This window comes from Diabrotica virgifera, chromosome 1 (genome assembly GCF_917563875.1).
Source record: "Diabrotica virgifera virgifera chromosome 1, PGI_DIABVI_V3a".
Classification (NCBI taxonomy): domain Eukaryota; kingdom Metazoa; phylum Arthropoda; class Insecta; order Coleoptera; family Chrysomelidae; genus Diabrotica; species Diabrotica virgifera.
Window position 1 is genome coordinate 65,625,342 of NC_065443.1, and position 24,946 is coordinate 65,650,287.

General features: G+C 32.3%; 1 protein-coding gene across 3 annotated transcripts in view; it reads left to right on the forward strand.

Annotated features, from left to right (window-relative positions):
• Positions 1-24,946, forward strand: part of LOC114332284 (sorting nexin-29) — a 93,806-nt gene that overhangs the window by 57,842 nt on the left and 11,018 nt on the right. For all 3 annotated transcript variants that reach the window (XM_050656867.1, XM_050656871.1, XM_050656877.1), the window contains 3 exons: positions 5,099-5,356; positions 11,254-11,446; positions 12,572-12,744. In XM_050656867.1, the coding sequence (XP_050512824.1) occupies positions 5,099-5,356; positions 11,254-11,446; positions 12,572-12,744 (624 nt within the window). The remainder of the gene's footprint in view (positions 1-5,098; positions 5,357-11,253; positions 11,447-12,571; positions 12,745-24,946) is intronic.

The window sequence follows — 24,946 nt, forward strand, 5'->3', positions numbered from 1 at the left end:
TTAATTACACACATACGTGTATCAAAAACATAATATCAAGTTTTGAGATTTTTCTTAAACTTGAATTTGTTGCTGAATTAACTGAAGATGTGGCAAATAACATTGCATTGGTATTGTATTGAAAAATTTCAGTACACTTGCATACATAGTCCTGTCGCCAGGGGGGGTACAACGGCCTCGTTAATTCAGATGGACTTACCCAAGTTTTTTTTATGTATTTTGACCCGTAGAACACGAATTTTTTGGGTAACAGTTGATCCGGATGTCGATAAGATTGTTATAGACCAAGAACTTGAGGAATCAAATAACAGCGATTTTTGGCAAAACAAAACAATATTTTGTATTTTTTGGGTCATTTTAAGCAAAAAATATTTCTACAAGTTTTTTAGTAGGATGCACAGTTTTCGAGATAAACGCGGTTGAACTTTCAAAAAATCGAAAAACTGCAATTTTTAAACCCGAATAACTTTTGATTAAAAAATAAAATAGCAATTCTGCTTAGCGCCTTTGAAAGTTCAAGTCAAATTATGTCGGTTTTGATTATTTGCATTGCTAAAAATTTATTGTGTTATTGTTAAACAAAGCTACAAACAACTAGTGCGTGAGTGATGTTTCTATGATTTCTCATTTAAAATCGAACGAGTAGGTAGAATAGGTACTAGTGCAATCAAGTCTATTTCTACGTTACATGCGTTAAAACGCATGTAAAAGCACGGGAAACCCTACGTGTTTATAGCTTTGTTAAACAATAAAAAAACAAATTTTTACCAATGCAAATAATCAAAACCGATATAATTTGACTTAAACTTTCAAATGCGGTAAGCAGACTTGCTATTTTATTTTTTAATCAAAAGTTATTCGGGTTCAAAAATTGCAATTTTTCGATTTTTTTAAAGTTCAACCGCGTTTATCTCAAAAACTGTGCATCCTACGAAAAAACTTGTAGAAATATTTTTTACTTAAAATGGCCCAAAAAATACAAAATATTGTTTTGTTTTGCCAAAAATCGCTGTTATTTGATTCCTCAAGTTCTTGGTCTATAACAATCTTATCGACATCCGGATCAACTGTTACCCAAAAAATTCGTGTTCTACGGGTCAAAATACATAAAAAAAACTTGAGTAAGTCCATCTGAATTAACGAGGCCGTTGTACCCCCCCTGGCGACAGGACTAACAGGGTGATTGATTAGTGTAATAAAGCTCAGTAGATCCTCTATGGTAATACATAGATAGCAATAAAAGTTAATAACAAAAATTGTAGCCAACTTTGAGCTTCACATTACAAAATTAGTTAGAATGTTACACGGTGTTCGATAACATATAGGTCTGGATCCCGCGTATGAAAAAAAAGTTGATTAATAACAAGCTGAAAATTTGTTAATAGCTTAAGGGTGTCTAGTCAGATAAACTTTGATATATGGGAACACTGGAACAGGGGCAGTTTTAATTGTGGAACAGGTTAAAAATTTGGAACGGTCACACCACGAAAACGGCACATTTATTTTATCCGACAGAACAGACTTAAACTCTCCGAACAGAGATTAAACTCTCATGCAAAAATCAGACTGCTATTTATCACCTGTCATAATTCCTGTCATTTGACATATTCCACATGTTCCACTCATTAAAACGCCCATTTGGTGATAAATAGCAGTTTGATTTTTGCATGAGAGTTTAATCTCTGTTCGAAGAGTTTAAGTCTGTTCTGTCGGACAAAATAAAAGTGCCGTTTTCGTGGTGTGACCGTTCCAAATTTTTAACCTGTTCCACAATTAAAGCTGCCCCTGTTCCAGTGTTCCCATATATCAAAGTTTATCCGACTAGACACCCTTAAGCTATTAACAAATTTTCAGCTTGCTATTAATCAACTTTTTTTCATACGCGGGATCCAGACCTAATAGTGGCAGACCAAACTTTCTCCAAATTCCGTAAAATAACAAAAGCCTACCAATCTGAAAGACCATATTATTCAGTAGAACAATTTCTTAATCAATAACTAAGAAATTACAGTATTCTTTGTACAAGTAATTTTTTTTATCTATATGTGGGTGTCATATCATCAGCCCATAGTCGTCCACTGCTGAACATAGGCCTCCTCGAAAAACTTCCATTCAGATCTATCCTGCGCTGCTGCAATCCAGTTGGTACAAATCCTCTTTATGTCGTCAGTCCATCTTGTGGGTGGTCTTCCCGGGTTTCGTCTATCCGCTCTCGGTCTCCATTCCAAGATTTTTTTGGTCCACCTATCATCTTTCATTCTAGCGACGTGTCCTGCCCACTTCCATTTAATTTTGGCTATGTGTTTTATTATGTCTTCTACACCACTTCTTCTACGAATTTCTTCGTTTCTTACCCTATCTCTTAACGTTATGCCCAACAATGATCTTTCCATTCTACGTTGCGTCACTTGTAGTTTTCGTGCAGATGTCCTTGTTAGGGTAAGTGTCTCTGCGCCATATGTAAGAACAGGCAGGACACATTGATTAAAGGCTCTTCTTTTTAAGCTGATAGGTATATCACCTTTAAAAATATCACGTAGTCTTCCATATGCTGCCCATCCCAGAGTTATTCTTCTTATGGGTGTCATATGCAGCAGTCTAACTTTTAACTTATTAGTTACTAAGGTAGACTATGCAATTTGCAGTTTATTTAAATTTTTAAATTTTGCAATTGATTGTTTCAGTTTACTTCATTATTTTTTTTATTTAATTGACGATTTATGTAATTTTAGTAAATAATTGTATTGTTATTGTTTTGTTTTCGTGACTTTTCATAAGCTTTGTCGATACAATTGTACAATTTTCCATGACAATAAAGCATATTTCTAATTCTATGTCTTTTTAAATGGAACACCCTATATTTTATTTTATATTCGAAATCTTCAGCTTCCCCATCACAAAAATATAAAGATTTGTTAGTTATACAAACAGCGTATTTACAAAGTCATAACCAATTTTCTATGAAAATCGTAACAAGTTCAGCTCCCTGTATAAATAAAAATAAGCACAACAGCAATGGTTTATTGGTGCCATATTTTTTTATTGATTGTCAAAATTTTTAAGAATGATTGATATTGATAATTTTCTTTATACCGTGAGTCAAAACGCAAGTACATTATTTTCTCAGCAAGTTTAAATTGAACACCCTGTATTTTATGTCACTATCAAAAGGTACCATTGTCGTTCTTTAATTTTTGTATAATGTTCTCCATGTCTAAATTTGTCAGTTTTCGAGATATTTTCATTTTTCACAGCAAATTATTATTTAGGTGTCTAATCTAATAATAAAGTTATGTCTATGTATTAACTGAACCGTTTTTTTGAAACGTGTCTATGTTTTCTAAATTTTTCCAAATTGTAAGTAAGCTATGACTGAATTGTCTAAAATTGACGGTTCACCATAATATTGTTTGTGTGTTGTGTTATTAAATACATAGTTAAGATGAATTTTACTGTTGATGAAATTATAGATATGATCTTGAATTGAGTGCAATAAAAATGCGTTATTATCAGTAAGAATTTATCATGAACGGTTCCATGAAAGACGACAACCTACAACAGCAAGCTTTGAAAAACAAATGTACCCTAACAGAGGAAAATGACTATGTTGCTGGCATATACTTAAAATCAACATACAAGTATGCGAAATATTTCCAAAGCAAACGAACTAATTTACTACTATGTGCAAAGAATTCTTGCAAAAAATAGAATGCACTTTTACCGCATTTAATTGCACCAAGGATTAATTCAGGAAGATTCTGAAAAGAGAATATTATTTCGTGAATGGGCCTTAGATAAAATCAATTGACAGAGAGATTTCTTCGATAATGTTCTATTTGGAGATGCTACGTTTCAGAAAAACTGTTTAGTTAATAGGCGTAACTTTATTATTAGGTTCGATACCTAATTTAATTGGCTCTGAAAAATGAAAATATCTCGAAAACTAACAAATTTGGACATACAGAATATTATATAAAAATTAAAGTACCATAATTATACTTTCCGATAGTGATATAAAATACAGGATATTCCATTTAAAATTTCTGAGAAAATAATATACTTGCGTTTTGACTCACCCTGTATTCGATATAAAGAAAATTCGCAATATCAACCAATCTTAAAAATTTTCACAATCGACAAAAAATATGGCACTAATAAACCATTGCTGTTGTGCCTATTTTTATTTATACAGGGAGCTGAACATGTTACGATTATCATAGGAAATTGGTTATAACTTTGTAAATACCCTGTATAACATAACAAACCTTTATATTTTTGTGATGGGGAAGTTAAGAAGATTTCGAATATAGAATAAAATATAGGGTGTTCCAACTTTTATTGCTATCTATTACTATAGCCGATCTACTGAGCTTTATCACACTAATCAATCACCCTGTATACTGCAATTAAAACCCAACTATAACCTCATGTTTTCTCAACATTCTGTTGTTGATTCATTTGCTTATGTTGGACCATAAAAAAGTTAGGTACTTTAACAACTAGACATGTTTTTCATCAATACAGGTTGTTTTTAAATAAGTATGGCAAACTTTAAGAGGTAATTCTGCATGAAAAAATAATGACAGTTTGCTTTATAAACATATGTCCGCAAATGCTTCGTTTCCGAGGTAGGGGGGTGCTGAAATTTTTCTTACAAACTGACGATTTATTTATAGCTTTAAAACCGGTTGAGATATGCGAATGCAATTTGGTGGGTTTTAAGACGTAGTTATTGCACATTTTTTGACATGCAATTAATAATTTAATATTCACCATTGGCGCGCATACGGGTAGTATGACCCATCACTATCGACTATCGATTTTCTAAATGGTAACAAATTAAATATCAATACATATAAAATGTGGATGATACATTCAGTTGATTTTATCTGAGAAATAATTAACGACATACAGCTTTTTTGTTGCTTCTAACTATAGGCATTAGAACGAAATAGTTCAGTATAAAAATGCCTTGGTAACAATAATATACAGGGTATATATTTTTTGTTTTATACATTTTTTGTGAATTCTTTCAGAAACTTAGTTTTAGTTACATCATTTTTATTTATTTTGTTCACTGCTATTTTCTTCATTTCAGCTTCCTACTGATATTAGCGCAGTGTTGAGCGCCGTTGAAACTAAAAACAAGGAAGAGATAGACAAGAGAGAGGAGAAGATCGAGATGTTGACGAAAGAGAATGATTCGTTAAAAGACCAAGTCAAGAAGTACCTAAGCGCTATACAAATGCTCAGAAATGACGATGATGAGATTAGTGATATTCTTCAAGATCTGGAAATAGAAGCGCAACCAAATTATAAGGTAGAGGCCAAAATGTTTGAGAAGAAGTTAGTGCAGGTATGTAGTAGGTTAATTGAAGTTAGTTCCTCATTTTTTAGATAAATGGAGAAAATATTCTGTAAGATATAGAAATTAATTTTCTGATTAATTTGATGTTTACGAGTAAACATCGGCGCGTCATCAACATTTTTGTTTTTCGAAAGTTCCGCGAACTTTCAACAGTGCATCGGTAGTACGACAGTGACAGTGACACTATACTATAAAAAACAATAATTATTGTTGCCAAGAAATGTTGCCAAGTCAGTCAAGTTCGATTTCTTGCTAGAGATAATTGATTTTTAGTAGTTCTAATGTGACACAAAATATAGGTATGGGATAAAAAAGTTTATTTGAAGAAAGTGTATTTTTTGTTCTTCTTAATGGCGGTACAGGCTCCTTTCTGCAATATTTTATTTAATTATAGAGTAATTTTCACACACTAACATATTTCTCAAATTGTGTATTGCTCTGTACCGCCATTCTTTACTATATTTATATTACAAATATGTGTGCCAAATATCTCGACAAAATACTCAAAATTAAAGCTGCAATCTTGGAACGCGTTTTCCGCGCGCTGATGTTGCCTCTTAAAGACTACGATGGAAAACTAATCATGTATTGTTAATCTTCAAAGATTTGATAACCAAAATACACTTGCAAGCAAATGACACGATTTACTCGATGAATTGTAGATTATACTTAGTAAGTTCATGTTGTTTTCTTTAAATTAAAACAACTAATGCAAAAAAAATGTTGTCTACTACAGAGCTTCCAAGAAATAATAATTGTAAGATGAAGTAGTTTTCAATCCTAATAGCAATATTAATAATATTTAAAAATATTAAAATATTACTAAAAGATTTTTAAATTGAAAACTTATTGGTCCATTTTCTTGGTAACACCTCCATGGCTTCTAAAATTTGCAAGCCAGATGGATGCCGAAGCGAAGAAGACAAGAGGGAATTCAAAAACTTACAATTCACCACCCCGTCTGTTTAGCTGGTAAGTTCCAACAGAAAATGGACCTAGTTACTCAAAGAAGTAACGACCAATATAAAAATAAAATAAAAATTCCATTTTTATTCAGTTGCAATGCGAAGGCAAAACAATCTTATTTTTCAATTAGAATACGGAGCGCAGTCCAGCCCTCTGAATCGACGATTTTCGACTCTTGTTGGAGTCTCATCGGAGAGAACGAAGGCCTGCTACTCCATACTCCAATTGACCAACACCGAGAGTTTATCTCCCACACCGCAACTGACGTGAATGGACTAGGTGACTAGCGTCATCTGGCAATTGAAAATTAGTAAGTTCATGTTGTTTTCTTTAAATTAAAACAACTAATGCAAAAAAATGTTTTCTACTACAGAGCTTCCAAGAAATAATAATTGTAAGTTGAAGTAGTTTTCAATCCTAATAGCAATATTAATAATATTTAAATTTAAATTTAAATCCTAATAGCAACATTAATAATATTTAAAAATATTAAAATATTACTAAAAGATTTTTAAATTGAAAACTTATTGGTCCATTTTCTTGGTAACACCTCCATGGCTTCTAAAATTTGCAAGCCAGATGGATGCTGAAGCGAAGAAGACAAGAGGAATTCCCTCTTGAATTGGAGTCAATAGGGAACTTGCATAAATTTTTAAATTCGAAAAAAATGTTATAAATCACAACAGAACATAATTTAAAACATGTATCAAAGATAAAAAAGTTTTGTTTGTCTTTCGTTTGGGCCCTAAAGACGATTAAAAATTCAAATTAAAACAGGTGGTCCAAAACGCGTCGTGACGTCACTCAGTTTTACGTTTAGATTTTTCCAATAAAGTAAACAAAATTTTAAATTAGACGTTATAAACGTCAGTAGAAAATACATTTATGTGACGTTACAAGTGTTTTTGATCGTTTCAACTATTCATAGAAAATTGACTTATTCCACGATGATGAGCTGGCCAAATACCCAAGTAGGTGGAGGCCAATAAACTAAAGAAGGAGAAGAAGAATATACCTAAATATAATGTTGTGTCTAGGTATACGCTAACATGTACGCAAATAAAAAAGTTAGAGTGTCAGTGATTTCTTATTTTTTATTTGTTTATAGTGTTTGTTTTTAAATTAACTATGGAGTGTGGACAATAATTATTTAGTTCTTTTAATGGGTTTAAGAACATTTTAAAACTAAAAAAATTTAACCAAAAAATTGATTTTATTAACGTTTCGACATCTAAACCGGATGTCGTTGTCAAAATACAAAATATTATTAAATTAAACAAAAATGTTGTTGCTTAGTAAAAAAATTTTTCTAATAATTTATTTAATCTGACTAATTTTTGTATTTTGACAATGACATCCGATTTGGACGTCGAAACGTTAATAAAATAATTTTTTTAGTTAAATTGTGACTTATTTTGCACTTTATTTTGCAAAATTATTTTAACAATATTTTGTACCTACATGGCATGTCAACTAAATACATATAATTATTTTGCTAACCTAAATATATACTTATATATATATATATATATATATATATATATATATATATATGTACATTGATTTATTACAATTAAGTTTGAAACATCTGAAAAGTTCTGCTTCCCTTCCCTTAACAAATATTTTTCTATCAAACAAACACTAAACATATCAAAATAGCATGTACCAAAATATATAGTCACTGCGCAAGCTAAATAATGACGTCACTGGCTTGATGAAGTTTAATTCGCATCTACCTAACTTTTTATATCGTGGGAAATATACAATACAACACGAGCTCCAATCGCTCGACTAGTACTCTTTAGAGCTGGCATCAGTGTGTGATCTCGCGTTGATCGGTAAATATCTAAAATTTCGTATATAAGTCCTCCCCTTTACTTTTCAGCTACGGATCTCGTTTCGCTGTAAATTTATCAGAAAAATTTAAGTACAGAAAATTTTTCCCCTCTAAGTGTGCCATGATTAATATGTTAATTATAAAGATAGTTATGAACAATATACTCAAATAATTAATTTCCTATTGGTGGATCTCGGGTTGTCCTCGATTTAGTCGGATCTCGCCTTGATATGAAGACGTATATCTAGAAGTGGTTCGAAAAAGGTAGAACACGACATCACGAGAAAAGCAGGAACGAGAGCGATACGAGGTAGTTTTCAAAGGAGAACATTACTGGAGGCCAGGACGAGTTTTTCATCGCAACCAAGGGTAGGAGGAAACGGGTTTTTGTGAGGACATTCGCAGTTCACCAGATAAAGGTCAGTCTCATTGGTCAAGACATGAATGTATGGGTTTTTGTATTAAATACCACATTAAAAATTGAAGAACATAATCGCTAATATCAGAAGATTTTCATCAAACTTAAATCAATTTGTTGCTAATAAATCCTAATAGTTTCATTATTAATAAAAGTTTTAAATTGGAAACCAAAAGGAAATAAGATTCCCATTTTTAAATTTTTGTATTAAATAAATATAAGATATAACAAATATTAAGCAGTAATTGCCATTTATATAAAATAAACAAAATATTGATTTATAATTGTAATCCATATGTGTGTATTATTTTATTTTTTTTCTATCCCGATTAGGAACCACTGAGAAATACTTAGAAGTCACGAAAGTAAGTAAGTAATTTATAATTCGCCCTGAGATTGAAAACATATTGGTATGTGATCTGGTTGATTAATTAGATTATCATTAATGCATTAATTAAATTAAATTACATATAAGAATATCATCACATATAAATAAATAAGATTACAACAATATATATATATATATATATATATATATATATATATATATATGTACATTGATTTATTACAATTAAGTTTGAAACATCTGAAAAGTTCTGCTTCCCTTCCCTTAACAAATATTTTTCTATCAAACAAACACTAAACATATCAAAATAGCATTTACCAAAATATATAGTCACTGCGCAAGCTAAATAATGACGTCACTGGCTTGATGAAGTTTAATTCGCATCTACCTAACTTTTTTATTTGCGTACACGTTAGCGTCTACCTAGACACAGCGAAATATAACCATAATCAAAACTAATGCAAAACTATGTGACGTCACGGGCCGTTTGAACTATTTTATACCGCAGAAGGCTTTAAATATGTATTTCTAAGTTATTAAGAGTTTTTGAAGCGTGAAATTTTGGAAATCTCATTTTTAAACAAAGCTGAACATTATTATCTAATAAAAAAAAATGTGCAAGTTCCCTATTGAATTGGTCAATTGGAGTATGGAGTAGCAGGCCTACGTTCTCTCCGATGAGACTCCAAAAAGAGTCGAAAATCGTCGATTCAGAGGACTGGACTGCGCTCCGTATTCTAATTGAAAAATAAGATTGTTTTGCCTTCGCATTGCAACTGAATAAAAATGGAATTTTTATTTTATTTTAATAATAATTGTTTTATGCAAATTGGCAACGTGTTGTAAAATTTGTCTACTTCTGTATGGCATAAGGAATACAGCAAACCTTGTAACGGCATGTTCTACGCAATTTAGACCCCTATGAATTTGTGGGTGATCGTCTCTGTCGCTTGTCAAACGTTGACGTGTGTGTACACTTCGAAGTGAAGTAAGTGACTATTTTATAAATAGATACTTCACCAGTGAAGGCGGCCCAAGTAATTGCATAATTACGAGAGCGCTATAGTCAGAAGACTGTCGCCAGTCGCCTCCTTATGACGCAGTCTGCAGTCTCAAGGGATTATCGTCGATACCAGTAGCTATAGTCGACGACCAGGTTCGGGTCGGCGACGTGAAATGCCAGAGATAGATGATCGATTCATTGTCCTGAGTGCCTTGCGGAATCGGGATGCGACAGGATTTGAGCTTCAACAATCCTTGAGGAATGTTCGAGGCATCACCGTCACTCAGTAGATGGTTAGGAGAAGACTTAAGATACTTTGACTCCCAGACAAGCTAACACCGGGCCAAAATTGAACGCACGTCAGAAACAAGCTCGACTTCAGTTTGAAGAACTTCGAGAATTGGTACCTTGACCAATAGAGCAGAGTTTTATTCTCTGTCTAGAGTCGAATGTGCTTCTAAAGCAATGTCAGAAGACTACGCGTCTATCGGAGGCCCGGGGAACCATTTGCCCAGTGCTGCAGGAGCTATGGAGGTGGTTCGTTTATGTTTTGGGCTGGTATATTTTTGGAAGGAAAAACAGAGCTTGTGTTCGTGTCCGGTGTGGTCGCGGAGGGGGTTTGACAGCGGATGGTTACATTACGGATATTCTTTAAGACCATGTTGTTCCTTACGCCGGCTACTTAGGAGAATGCTAATGCACGATAACGCTCGATGTCACACAGCGCGGATTACGAAATATTACCTTACTACCAACACCAATATAACAGCAATGGACTAGCCTCCATTGAGTCCGGATATGAATCCTATCGAACACCTATCAGATGAGCTCAAACGCAGACTTCAGGTCCGTAATCCAGCACGAGAAAGACACTTCATTAGATGAAGAGTGGGAAGCGATTCTTCAGGAATCAGTCATAAACTTAATGAGATCCTTAAGAGCTCGCATAGAGAGTGTAATACAACGCAGAGGAGGAAATACTCAGTATTAATTTTGATTTTTCACGTTAATTTACTTTTATATTCATTACATAATGACTTTCATTCATAACATGTTTTCTCACATACAACAGTAAGTTATCTTTGTTATGTTCTTTAGTTACTAACTTTATAAATAATATTGGTGTCATTGCAATAAAAATTACTTCCGTTCACAATATTTTACTTCTAATTTTACATATATGTGGATAGACACTTACCAAACAGCGTAGTCAAAAAATGTGTATTTTACTTTTGAGTCGATTTTTTTACTCGCAAGTGTAGTTGTTTCAGAAATCAGAAGTTATTTTGTTGTTAGTTAAAATTGGACGTTTTAGGTTGCAGAAATGCACGCAGAATTAATGGATTTCAACGTCATGCTCCAACAGAATATATGTCAAAAAGAATCGTTATTAGAAAGACTCAGGGGAGAACTGGAAGCCCTAAGAGGTCCCATGCCCTCTGATGAGATGAATAGTGAAGGCAACTTTGGTAGTGTCAATATTTGGATACCGTCGGCGTTTTTGACAGGTAAAAAATGTTTTATAACTTAATGAAGAAATAATACCACATTTTGAACTATTTCCTATGAATTTTGAATATTTCTATTTTTTTTATTGAAATATTTTCGTATATAATATCACAAGAGAGAAAATTTTGCTGGCAATATTTTCGACTGGTATGAAAGTTTGTTGCCTGGCAATTTTCGCGAATTAAATTTTGACTTAAATCACGAGACGTCAGTCGAGTGATTTTGTCAAATTTCATAAGCGAAAATTACCAAAAGGCAACGAACTTGAATGAAACCAGGAGAAAATTTTGTCGGAAATAATTTTCTCTCGAATGATATTCGACAAGACTATTTCACGAGACAATTAATGCACCATATCAACGAAATATAATCTTTATTTCTTTATTTATTTATTTATCTTTATTTATTATCTGTCATAATTTTGTCGCTGAGATTTCACGTCGTTTAAGGAGTTTTGTCAGTAGGAAACGAAGCGTTGCTATGCCGTTTTATCAGTTAAAACAGTCTAGTGAGATAGTCAGTATAATATTAAAGGCTTTAATTCATATAATTTCAACTTAAAATTTTATCTGACTCCACAACTGTACCCTCGATTACAGATGATCTACCTCAGTTTACTCTGGGTTTTATAGTTGTGGGTATTTGGTCCATTGATTTTATTACTTAACTTTTTATAAGCTTTTAATTTGACATCAAAATCAATTACATTCCCTACATCTGATCTTTGCCCCATTTTTTAAATTTAAAAATGTCAAGCAATTTTAACACCGTTGTTAAAATATTGCTCATCCAAACCTAACATCTACTAACTTAAATTTTCTGTTTTCTAAACACTGTTAGCTGTTACTCGCCACTTTCCACCTCAAAAACTTGCCCAAATATTTGTTAATCAATGCAGTTCAATCCATCCTTTCCATCAGTTCCCTAATAGCAATAACTGAGTAAAAAGATAGGATAGTGCATAATATCGAAATCATTCCTTGTATTGGCATCACCATTAGGTTACTGTTACCGGGACCTGACGATGCTTAGCATATTGTAGGAAGCGAAACCGGTCTCCCGGTAGCAAATTGATTGTGAATACATCTCTTAATTTATTTCATTTCATTTTTTTTTCTTTGTAGGTACCGGGTCAAATTCGCATCACGTATATCAAATATTTTTGAGAGCCGGAAACGATGAGTGGAACATTTATAGAAGATACGCTCAATTCCATGCGTTACATACGGATCTCAAGAAACTAGATCCTATTGTAGGCACTTTTGATTTTCCTCCAAAGAAAAGTCTTCGGAAAAAGGTACGTATGGTTCATACAGTATAAATCCCGATGCACGTCATCCGCGTCATAGCAAGTGACGCCACATGATACCAACACAAAATATTTAAGTCGTAGGTCTGTTCCTTTTTAGAATTGTTTATCCAAGTACACTGGAATTACAGCCACTAGATATATTTTATTATATACGCGTAAAAATATTTGAAGATATCTGTTAATGTAAACTTAAAGAAATATACCATAACTTGTTTCATTTAATTTGTATAAATGGAATGATTATAATGCGTTTTTATGAAGCACACTTTGTCCGGATTACATTTTAACTGAGATCGAACGAATGTTATATTTTGGCATAAATTGGTAACACTTTTGACAGTTGACACTTCAAATTGGTTTTTATTATTTACTTTAACGTAAAATTATTACTTAATTCTTGATTTCTATTTATAGCAAAAGTAAAACAATAAGGAATGCACGTAATTTTCCCCTTTATATATATATATACACCGTTTTTAGGCGTCAACGCCCTTCCGGTAGGGATCTATGGAGGAGTATCACCGAGCCGCAAGCCCTTATCCCTTGCCTTACCGCTCCTCCATAAGCCGATCAGACACTAGCTTATTCCAGACCAAGTCGTAGATTGTTTTTAGAATTTTAGACTACGACGTCAGCCTTTTTATTTTTCTATTCACCGGGCTGGGGCTCGAACCTCGATCGCCTCGACCGCATGTCCACTAGATTTGTCAATCGTGCGCTTCAGTGCGCTTGGCTAATCTGATCGACATTTCCCCCTTTTTGCCATATTCTAAATTTTAAAAAATATATAGGGAATAATCAGATCTTTTTACATGCCATCGTTACAGCGAACATTTAATTGGCTAGAATTAGTGACGAGTTTATATGACGTAATTATTATACATATTTGGGGAGATTGTAAATGGTAACTGACGTTTGTCATAATATTGAAGATTAAATATAATGTCAAACTATTGTTTTCAAATATTTTATTTATTTAGTTTATATTTTAACGACAGTTTATTTTTTAACCAACTTCACTTTCCGTTCCATATCCTTGATTGGTCAGTTAGGTTTGTAATAGTGTTGTTCTATGGTAGCATTAGTTAGGCGTTAATTTTACAAAATGTTGCTGACTAAATGAGCACAGCTCCCAAAAGCCATAAAAGAAGAAGAAAAAATAAACAAACAAAAATCTTACATAACCTTCTATAGGACAATGTCAGTTTGACGCTTATAATACAGATAGTTATCTTGGTTTAACACTCTTAAGACAAAGAGAAACAGTGTAGCCGGTAGTTGTTTTGGTAAATAAAATACATATATGTTTTTTATTTGGCAACAGCGCTTCCTGTTAAACTTGACGGTAGCGAAAAAACTAACATATGAGGAGAAATTTGTTGAATTTGTTTGCCGTCATTGAATGTTTTTATTTATTTATATTGAATATTAATTTGTTTTGTTGTATAATCCACTTCTGCAATAATTATGTGATATATTTGATTTAAAATGAATTCAGGAATTTTTTTTGTAATTTGGCAACAATGTCAACTTAGATCTCCGACGTAGATAATGACGTGCAATGGTATTTATATTGTACCAACCATACACATTTTCACTTTTTAATAATAAGACAAAATTTAATTTTTTTATGAAACATATTTTTTGTAAGTTATCAATAATTATGAAATTATAACAAAATTGTTCAGTCTTGAGTGATGTATTGCAGTACGTCTAGATGATATATGGAAATAATATTTTAATGCATTAATTATTTACAATATTTTTATGTAACAGATCTATGATTCGACTCATTCAGCCGAAAAATATTTTGATGAGTCCTTATCAAAACATATTTTATCGCTTAGCCATTATTGTAACTTTCATTTTGACCAATATCAATTGTGTAAACGTAAACTATGATATGACGAATTACCGATAATAATTAGCAAATATAGTGCTTGTACATATTGTTACTGAGATTCTTAAATCAATTTAAGAATGACTATCTGTATAGTCATGATACGCTTTAATTTAATCTTAGATATCATTGCCGATTTTTTAAAAACCATTTCTAGATGCCTGTATCAAAAAGCTGACTGTAGGCAATTATTTAAAGTAGTCCATTTACGACTTTTAAATGTGTGTGACGATCCTTCAGCCTCAAAAGGATCTCAAAGAAACATGTTGGTCATACCTTCTTCTTGTGCAGGCTTCTAACGAATGTTGGCGATCACTTCTTTAAACGCTTCACTATCTTTTGCAACGTGAAATATGTTCAACACTAAGGTTAGTCCAATCTCTGATATTACTCAGCCAAGATTTCTTCTTTCTTCCCAAGCCTTTTTTCATACCTTGCACCAGGAATTCAAGATGAAAAGCTATGCGCAATATGGGTGTCGCGTAGGTCACAAACGAATTCGCACGATATTTTCCGAAAAGTGCTGTGCATTATAAGAAAAACAGACGTGCCTTTTGACTTCAATACGTTGTAATCCTTTTTTTATTTTAAACAACACCGAGGCGGTGCCTTGGTTATTTACAACTAGTCACAAAATATTAGACTAACGAGCCAATTTTTTTAATGACAATCTTAAAACTAAAAACTAATGTTTGTTGAGTTCTATTTAACCAGCTTAATCTATTTATTTTTTTAACCAGCTTAAACCTAGCACTTAACACGCACATGACTCTACACTAACATTTAGACTAGAGATCGCGATTGCTGGATCCAGCATCCAGCTGGATCCAGCACTTTTTTTACATGCTGGATCCAGCAAACCGTGCTGGATCCAGCAGCGCGGATCCGCAAACGTGTCAAATTCGAAATAAGTTACTTAATGTCTTCATTAGCCCCTTTATTCAAAGCCGTCAGTCGGCAACTTGTCATTCTGTCGTGCTAGCAGTAGCTTAGTATGCTGGAAAGTTTCTACAGCCTAAAAGTTTGCATCGATAAAATGTTGATAGACATTGATTCTGTGATAAAATTCTCTGCTGGCGAGTGGTCAATAATCAATGAGTTGATCGCCACTATTTAACCGGTGAAACTGGCTGTAGAAGCTCTTTACCCACGAAGAGAACCCACTTTGATAACGGCCGACACAACCATGAAATTTGTCTTAGATAAAATAAATAACCAGGACTCTAGCCTTAGTGCCGATCTATAGGAAGGAAGCATTACTCAATAGAATCGCGGAACGGCGCATCTCTGAAATTACAGGTACATTAGTGTACTTACAAAATCTAAAAAAGTATGACGAAGGATTAAACAATTCTGGATATTTCCCATGCCGAAAAAAAAAATGCAATGCGACAAGAGATGAAACATTTGGTGAGTAGTATAAATAAACAAGTGACTATGGAACCAGTGCAAGAGGACATAATGGAAGAAGATGGGCCAACTAATCCGAAGCCCTTACATTTTACTTTGGAACAAGAACTTGAGATTGAACTGAAACGAGAAAGAAAAAACTTTTATAAACAAAAAAAAACAAAACTAGTTCTCAAAAAGATTACGAGAATATTTTCGAAACGGAAATGGCCGTTTATGAGACCGAAGGAGTGAAAGGGGATCATTTTGTCCATGGCATATGACTATTTGACGACCTTAAAACCGACCAGCATAGAGGCCGAAAGGGCTTTCTCCGCAACCGGCTATATGGGCAGTTCTGTGCAAAGTAGGTTAGGCGATAAGACGATAGATAAAATGTTTTTTAAGGTCTCACTTCCAAAAAAGCTAAATAATTCATGTTTCTGTTGTTTAGAAATTTAGAATACAGACAAAAAAACATTAAAATCGTGTTTTTATTTTGATTCAACATTTGCTGGATCCGCGCTGGATCCAGCTGGATTCAGGCCAATCTTGCAAAAATCCAGCTGGATTGAAAATGCTGCTGGATTGCAATCTCTAATTTAGACGTTGAAATCCTGGAAACATTTTTTTTTATTTATTTTCCAGGTAATGATTTGCAATCAGTCCTGTATGGACAATAATCAAATTTTATAATCCTGGAAGCATGGATACTAATACTAATATACACCCAAATGACAGGCAAAACTTGTGAGGTGGACCTTACTGCAACTACTCACATTGTCGGCTTTCCGTCTCTGAGGCTCTGATAAATTAACGGCTTCTCCTAAAGATGGCAGCACTTCTCGCATAATAACCCCCTTACGTGATTTACAGTGGGGACGTTTGAGTTGGAATAAATTCATTATCTCGAGAATGGCTGAATTTGGAAAAAATCCTGGGACAGGTCGATTTTTATTTTTAAATTAGGACTTTTTGGCATATATATCATACATGTGACGTCATTCATCTGGGCGTGATGACGTAATCGATGATTTTTTAAACGAGAGTAAGGGTTGTGTGATAGCTCATTTGAAAGGCTGTTCAATTCCCTATTCACTAATATAAACAATAACCTAACTATTTATACCGGGGGAGGGGGCAAAAAATTATTTGACACAAGAAGAAGAATGAAAGAAGTTTATTTAATTCAAAATATATTTTACTGCTGTCAGAAAACAGGTAAAAATATTTATTTCACAAATAAACATTGCTTTTCGCTTAAATTCAATGTTCAAACTGCTAAGAGACAGGTGGGTGGCAGCTTTAACAGTGAATTTAAGCGAAAAGCAATGTTTATTTGTGAAATCAACATTTCTTTCTGTGTTCTGACAGCGCTAAAATGTATTTTAAATTAAATGAATTACATACCTTCTTCTTTTTGTCTCAATTAATTTAATTCAAAATTAATTTTTCTTGACACCCTGTATAAAGAATTATGTTACCGTTTATATTACTGAATAGAGAATTAAATAACCTTTCAAATGAGCTGTTACACAACCCCTACTCTCATTTAAAAAATCATCGATTACGCCATCACGCCCAGATGGATGACGTCACTATTATGAGATATATGCCAAAAAGTCATAATTTAAAAATAAAAATCGACCTCTCTCAGGATTTCTCTCTAGATTCGCCCATTCTCGAGATAATGAATTTATTCCAACTCAAACATTCCAGACAGTAGTTGATTGTAGACAGTTGTTTAAAGTATTTCATTTGCGACTTGTAAATCTGTTTGATGACTTTTCAGCTTCAATTTCCATCGCGTAGAAATGAGCTCCTATCTATTCTAAGAGCTCCTATCTATTCCTTCGTTAATAAAGTTAATTTTTATTAACTATACTGCTATGGAGGATCACTTTGTAACAATTACAAACGAAAAGTTCACATTTTGAAGGATCCAACTTGGCTTTACAGGGTGAGTCATGAGGAACTGTACATACTCCTACCTCGTGTAGAGGCTCCTATGGGGAATAACAAATGACCATTAAAAAGTGCCTGCTCCCATTGTTTAATAATATACAGGGCGAGTTTCGCATTTTGACAGAAATTTGTATTCGTCATAATTTTTGAACGGTCAGATCGATGTGTCTCTTATTTTGGTCAATCGTTACACTATTACCACCTAATTAACTGATTTATTCAAACTAGAAAAAAATCAGGTCCGGCTTCAAAAAAATTAGTTCGTTTGGGTCTTAGAAAAAATTTCACCCTGTATACGCTTTTTGAAAACTATAATATGAATTTTACAAATTAGACAAATAGGCAATTAAAATGACATATTTATTTTTTCCCCACACGATTACTTAATTTTTTATAAAAAAATCAATTTTGAGTATGAATTAAAAGTTTGGTAAAGTGAACCATAGATTTAAAAAAAAATAACTTTTATTACAAAAATTAATTTTTTTTGAACAAATATTTAATTTATGTTACCACCCAATAAACTGATTTATACAAACTAGAAGAAATCGGGCCCGGATTTAAAAAATTAGTTCGTTTTGGTCTTAGAAAAAATTTCACCCTGTATACGCTTTTTGAAAACTCTAATATGAATTTTACAAATTAGACAAATAGGCAATTAAAATGGCATATTTATTTTTTTCCCCACGCGATTACTTAATTTTTTATAGAAAAATCAAATTTGACACTGAATAATTAAAAGTTTGGTAAAGTGAACCATAGATTTTAAAAAATTAACTTTTATTACAAAAATTAATTTTTTTTAACAGATATTTAACGTATGTTACCACCCAATCAACTGATTTATACAAACTAGAAAAAATCAGGCCCGGATTTAAAAAATTAGTTCGTTTTGGTCTTAGAAAAAATTTCACCCTGTATACTCTTTCTGAAAACTCTAATATGAATTTTACAAATTAGACAAATAGGCAATTAAAATGGCATATTTATTTTTTTCTCCACACGATTACTTAATTTTTTATTAAAAAATCAAATTTGTCAAAATCGGAATTTTAACCTAAAACTGAAAAAAAAAATGAAATCACTGTTTAACTCGCTACAACTCTGTTCCATTTTAATATTTTTTTTCTGAAATTTTACAGCACATATCTCTTACCATTGTGAATATGAAAATTGTTGTAGACTTTCCGTCTTCTTCTCATAAAAGTTATGAATTTTTAAAAATAAAAGCTGCAGATTCGTGAATTGCAAAGTTAAATCGCAAAAATTAAGTGAAAAAATTTCAGATTTATCTATTTGATCACGTCTATGTTAAACTATAGAGTCCAAAGAGAAGTGTTATGGGTTTTAGATCTAGACGTGGTATAGAAAAAAAAATGGTGAAGCTTTTAATTTTGAGAAAAACGTTGTTTAATTTTTTTTATTTTTATGGCAAAATTCCGATTTTGACAAATTTGATTTTTTAATAAAAAAATTAAGTAATCGTGTGGTGAAAAAATAAGTACGCCATTTTAATTGCCTATTTGTCTAATTTGTAAAATTCATACTAGAGTTTTCAAAAAGCCTATACAGGGTGAATTTTTTTAAGACCAAAACGAAGTAATTTTTTAAATCCGGGCCTGATTTTTTTCCAGTTTGAATAAATCAGTTGATTGGGTGGTAACCTAAATTAAATATTTGTTCAAAAAAAAATTAATTTTCGTAATAAAAGTTAATTTTTTTAAATCTGGTTTCTAGTAAATATTGTTCACTTTACCAAACTTTTAATTATTCATAGTCAAATTTGATTTTTTTATAAAAATTTAAGTAATCGTGTGGGGAAAAAATAAATATGCCATTTTAATTGCCTATTTGTCTAATTTGTAAAATTCATATTAGAGTTTTCAAAAAGCGTATACAGGGTGAAATTTTTTTTAAGACCGAAACGAACAAATTTTTTAAATCCGGGCCTGATTTTTTTCTAGTTTGTATAAATCAGTTGATTAGGTGGTAACATAAGTTAAATATTTGTTCAAAAAAATTAATTTTTGTAATAAAAGTTATTTTTTTTTAAATTTATGGTTCACTTTACCAAACTTTTAATTCATACTCAAATTTGATTTTTTTATAAAAAATTAAGTAATCGTGTGGGGAAAAAAATAAATATGTTATTTTAATTGCCTATTTGTCTAATTTGTAAAATTCATATTATAGTTTTCAAAAAGCGTATACAGGGTGAAATTTTCTCTAACACCCAAACGAACTAATTTTTTTAAAGCCGGACCTGATTTTTTTTTAGTTTGAATAAATCAGTTGATTAGGTGGTAATAGTGTAACGATTGACCAAAATAAGAGACACATCGATCTGACCGTTCAAAAATTATGACGAATACAAATTTCTGTCAAAATGCGAAACTCGCCCTGTATATTAATAAACAATGGGAGCAGACACTTTTTAATGGTCATTTGTTATTCCCCATAGGGTCCTCTATACGAAGTAGGAGTATGTACAGTTCCTCATGACTCACCCTGTATATTTCAAACTTTTCTTGCAAAGATTATAATGCGTTAATTACTTTCTATATTATCTAGAACTGTGTCGTCGGTGTACACAATATTTTTTGTATACCACTTTCGGAAACGCTACTGTACAAACTACAACTCTCAATGTAAGGCACTATACCCTATTCCACGAACATACGCCTGTTTTGGATTACTTCGACAACGAATATTTTACTGTGCAAAATAAGAAGAACGAAAGTAAATTGCAAATTACATTGTTGTTTATGGGACTAATTACACAGGCCAACGAAAAAAAAAGAATTAAAAAACTTTTCTTATAAATTTATGTGAATCCTATGTATTTTTTGGCGCTAAAAAAGAATCTGAAATTAGATTTTACGTATCACCCACAGTTTTCCCACAATATGCCACTGGCTTATTCTACAATATAATAATTTGAAAAACACAAAAAATACCGGAATACATTAAAATGATACATTATTAGAATAATACATTTTATCTAATTTTTATCTTCTCATAGTATAGGTCTGTACAATGTACAAGCATTTCAGGAGTCAATGCTTTTGTATTTTCTTTCTCTTTTTTTTTCTGTAAAACTTCTCAAGTAGCTTTTTCTCCTATGCGAGGCACTCTGTTGTTTCCGATGAAGTGACCAACAGTAATCACCCATCATGTTGGTGTTCCAACATTGGTAAGGTTGCTCCACCACCTTGATATCCTGGTGGAAGCGTTCGCCTCGTTCTTCACTGACTGCACCCAGATTTTCAGGGAAATGATCAAGATGGTTATGCAAAAGGTGAATTTTGAGTCTCATTTGACATCCCAAATCTTAAATCTTATCTAAAATCTTAAAAAACTTTTTTTTTTTTTTTTTTTATTTAATGGCATAGACATTAGTCATTCAGCCAGTTGCAATAAACAAAATACAATCCTAATCCTAATACAAAATTAAACAGAAACAATATAGTAACACAATAAATAATACAATACAATAATAATACAATAAAAACAATAATGGAACTCTGATAAAGTGATAAAATATTTATGACAAAAAAAAAAGATGCAAATCTGAACTTAAATCATAAAAAATCTCATGCCCGCGTACAAATCTTATAGGACCGTGCGTGTATCTGACAAGAAATCTATAATGATATTGTATATTTGTTGTGAGCCTGTAGCCAGCAAAGACTGTATATTGAATGGTGCATGCATATCAAGTTTAATTAAATTTTTATAGAGAGAGTTTGAATGCTGTTGAAACTTAGTACATTCAAAAAAGATATGATCAAGATCACCCTGCTTTCCGCAATGTTGGCAATTATTGTCTTCAATCACATTTATTTTATATAAATGACTTGGATAGCAAGCATGCCCAAAACGTAATCGATTTATAGTTGTTATATATTTACGTGGAGCTTTAAAACTCTTAAACCATGTACTTTGTGGAATCACTGGTTGTAAAGTGGTGTATCTTGTGGGGTTTGTTAAGCAGTAAAGATTCCATTGATCTTTCCATATCGATAGTTGGTTTCTTTTAAAAATAGTAATAACATCTGATACACATAAAGAATATGACAATAAAGTGCCTGATGTTATACTGGATTTGGCTAAGTAGTCTACATACTCATTATCTTTGAGTCCAATATGTGCCTTAACCCAAATAAATTTTATATTGAAGCCAGAGTCTTCTAACTGCTTTAACATATCCTTTATTAAAAATATGTAAGGATTACTAAATGTTTTGGGCAAAAAAGTATTTTTGATATTCTGTAAAACTGATAGGCAGTCTGAAAGAATTAACGTTTTTTTAGTATAAGAGTTTTTAATATATTTCAACGCTTCGAGTATGGCCAATGATTCCGCAGAGAAAATTGAAAACTCATTGGGAAGTTTGTACTTGAATTCGAAACCTCCTGAGGGTAAAAAATACGCACAGCCAGACCCTTCTCCTGATTTAGATGCATCTGTGTATATAACTGTTGCATCACTGTAACAGTTCAAAATAGATTTCAGGATATTGTTGCTGATTATGTTGTTTTCGTTGTATGTGGGTATTATTACATCAGTTTTATGGAAGAGAGCAAAGTAGTCTAAGTTTTTGTCTACTGTGTTTAATTCCTTTGAAAAAATAGGATTGTTCTGTAATGCAGTACATAAAGGCGGAGATGGTTTTTTAATCCAATACTTGTGAGTAAGATCTGATTCGTTAAGATGACTTATACTGGAAAATAATTCGAAATTTGTAGTGTGTGCTTTAAGTACCCATTTTTCGCTTAGTAAATTTCTTCTAATCTGTAAAGGAGGCTCAGAAGCTTCAACATGTATTGGTTGTATAGGAGTAGATCTCATAGCACCTAAACAGATTCTCAAGGCAGAGTTTTGGAAAACGTCAATTTTTCTTAAAAGGTTTTTGGAAGCAGAACCGTAGAGAGTAGCACCATAATCTATAATGGATCGTATATAAGCTCTATAAAACAATAAAGATGTTTCAACATCGCAGCCCCACCACACTCTAGTTGTCATTCTAAGGAAATTAATACCTTTGCTACATCTATCCAGCATATATTGTATGTGTGGTTTCCAAGTTAGTTTTTTGTCCAGAATGAGTCCCAGATATTTGACATTATTTTTAAATGTAAAAGATTGATCACTAAGTAATACATCTTGGTTTATAGGAAGATTGTGTCTTGTAAAGACAGATACTGCTGATTTTTTAATTGATAAATTTAAGCCGTTCTCTAAGAACCATGGAAAGAGGGAACTACAAACTGTACTTAGGTTTTGCATACCGTTTTCATATTTCTTGCTTTCCATATAGACACAAAAATCGTCTGCATATTGTATGATTTTGAATGGGATGTTGTTTATTTGCATCTTATGTATGTCAGAGGTGTACAGATTAAATAAAATTGGTGATAATACTGAGCCTTGTGGTATACCGTAATAATTATGTCGAGGTCCTATTAGTTTATTATTATGATCTCTGATGTAAATTACCCTATCTGTATAGAAACCGATTATTGTGTTAACGAAAGCAATTGGCATATGAAAAAAATTTACCATTTTATGTTTTAAGGTTGATAAACAAACTGAGTCATATGCTCCTTCAATATCTAAGAATAGTGCTGCTAAGTAGTTATTTTTAGTTAAGTTATTCTGTACATCTACAACAAGTGTTGTTAAAGCGTCTAGAGTTCCAAAACCTCTTTTGTAACCAAACTGGTTTACTGGAAGTAAATTCTCTTTTTGTAACCACCAATCTAATCTAAATTTTATAAGCCTTTCTAAAGTTTTAAAAATACAAGACAGTAAGGATATTGGTCTATATGAACTTACGATGTTTGGGTCTTTTCCGGGTTTAAGGATAGGAACAACTAAGATGTTTTTGAAAGAATCGATAACTATATTTTTTTGGATGATATCATTGAAGACATTTAAAAGAAGTTTTTTAGCAACATCTGGTAGGTTGGTTAACATGGGGTATTTTATATGATCGATACCAGGAGAAGTATTTATGCGGTTTTTAAGGGCAAAATCTAATTCAGTTTCAGTAAATGGTTTTAACAGGAAGTGATTATTTGAATAATGACTTTGTGTAGATCGTGTAGGTGAATTTCGAGCAAAAGGAGGACATACTTTATTAAAAAAGTCGTCTAATAGATTATCATTGAAGGGTTTTATACTAATAGATGCTTTTCGATTCATTTTGTTGGCCTGTGACCATATCTCCTTGGAGGAGGTATTTTTGCTTAAATTAGAACACCATTAATCCAACTAGCTTTGGCTTTTTGTTTCAACTGCTTTTTAGTATGAGCAGTAACTTTCTGACAATTTAGATAATTATCAAGGCTTGGTGAACGTTTATACAATGCTAATGCTTCTTTTCTGTCATTGATTATCAGATCGCATTCTGGGTCCCACCATGGTGGAGGCGATCGATTTTTAGATTTAAAAATTTTGTATTGAGGAATAGATCTAATTGCAGCATCATTAATGCAATCTAATAGAAAACTATAATTTTGATAAGTATTGAAAGAGCTATTGTAGTTGGAAAACATGTTTTCAATTAAGGATGTATACAGGGACCAATTTGCTTTCTTGATATTCCATTTGCTTTTTGGATAAATTATTTCTTGTGAGGTGTTGGTTATTGAAAAATTCATAGATATAGCAAAATGATTCGAGCCTAAGGTGTCAGATAAAACTGACCAAGTAAATTTACTGGCTATATTAGCTGTGCAGAGTGAAATGTCAATCATAGATTTTTGAGTACCATATCTAGGAAGATATGTAGGTTCTCCATTATTCAAAATTACAAGATCTAGGTCTTCGATACTGCTAACAATTTGGTTACCAACTGGATCATTACGCAGTGAGCCCCATAGTGAGTGATGAGCATTCATATCTCCGCCAATTAAAAAAGGTGATTTG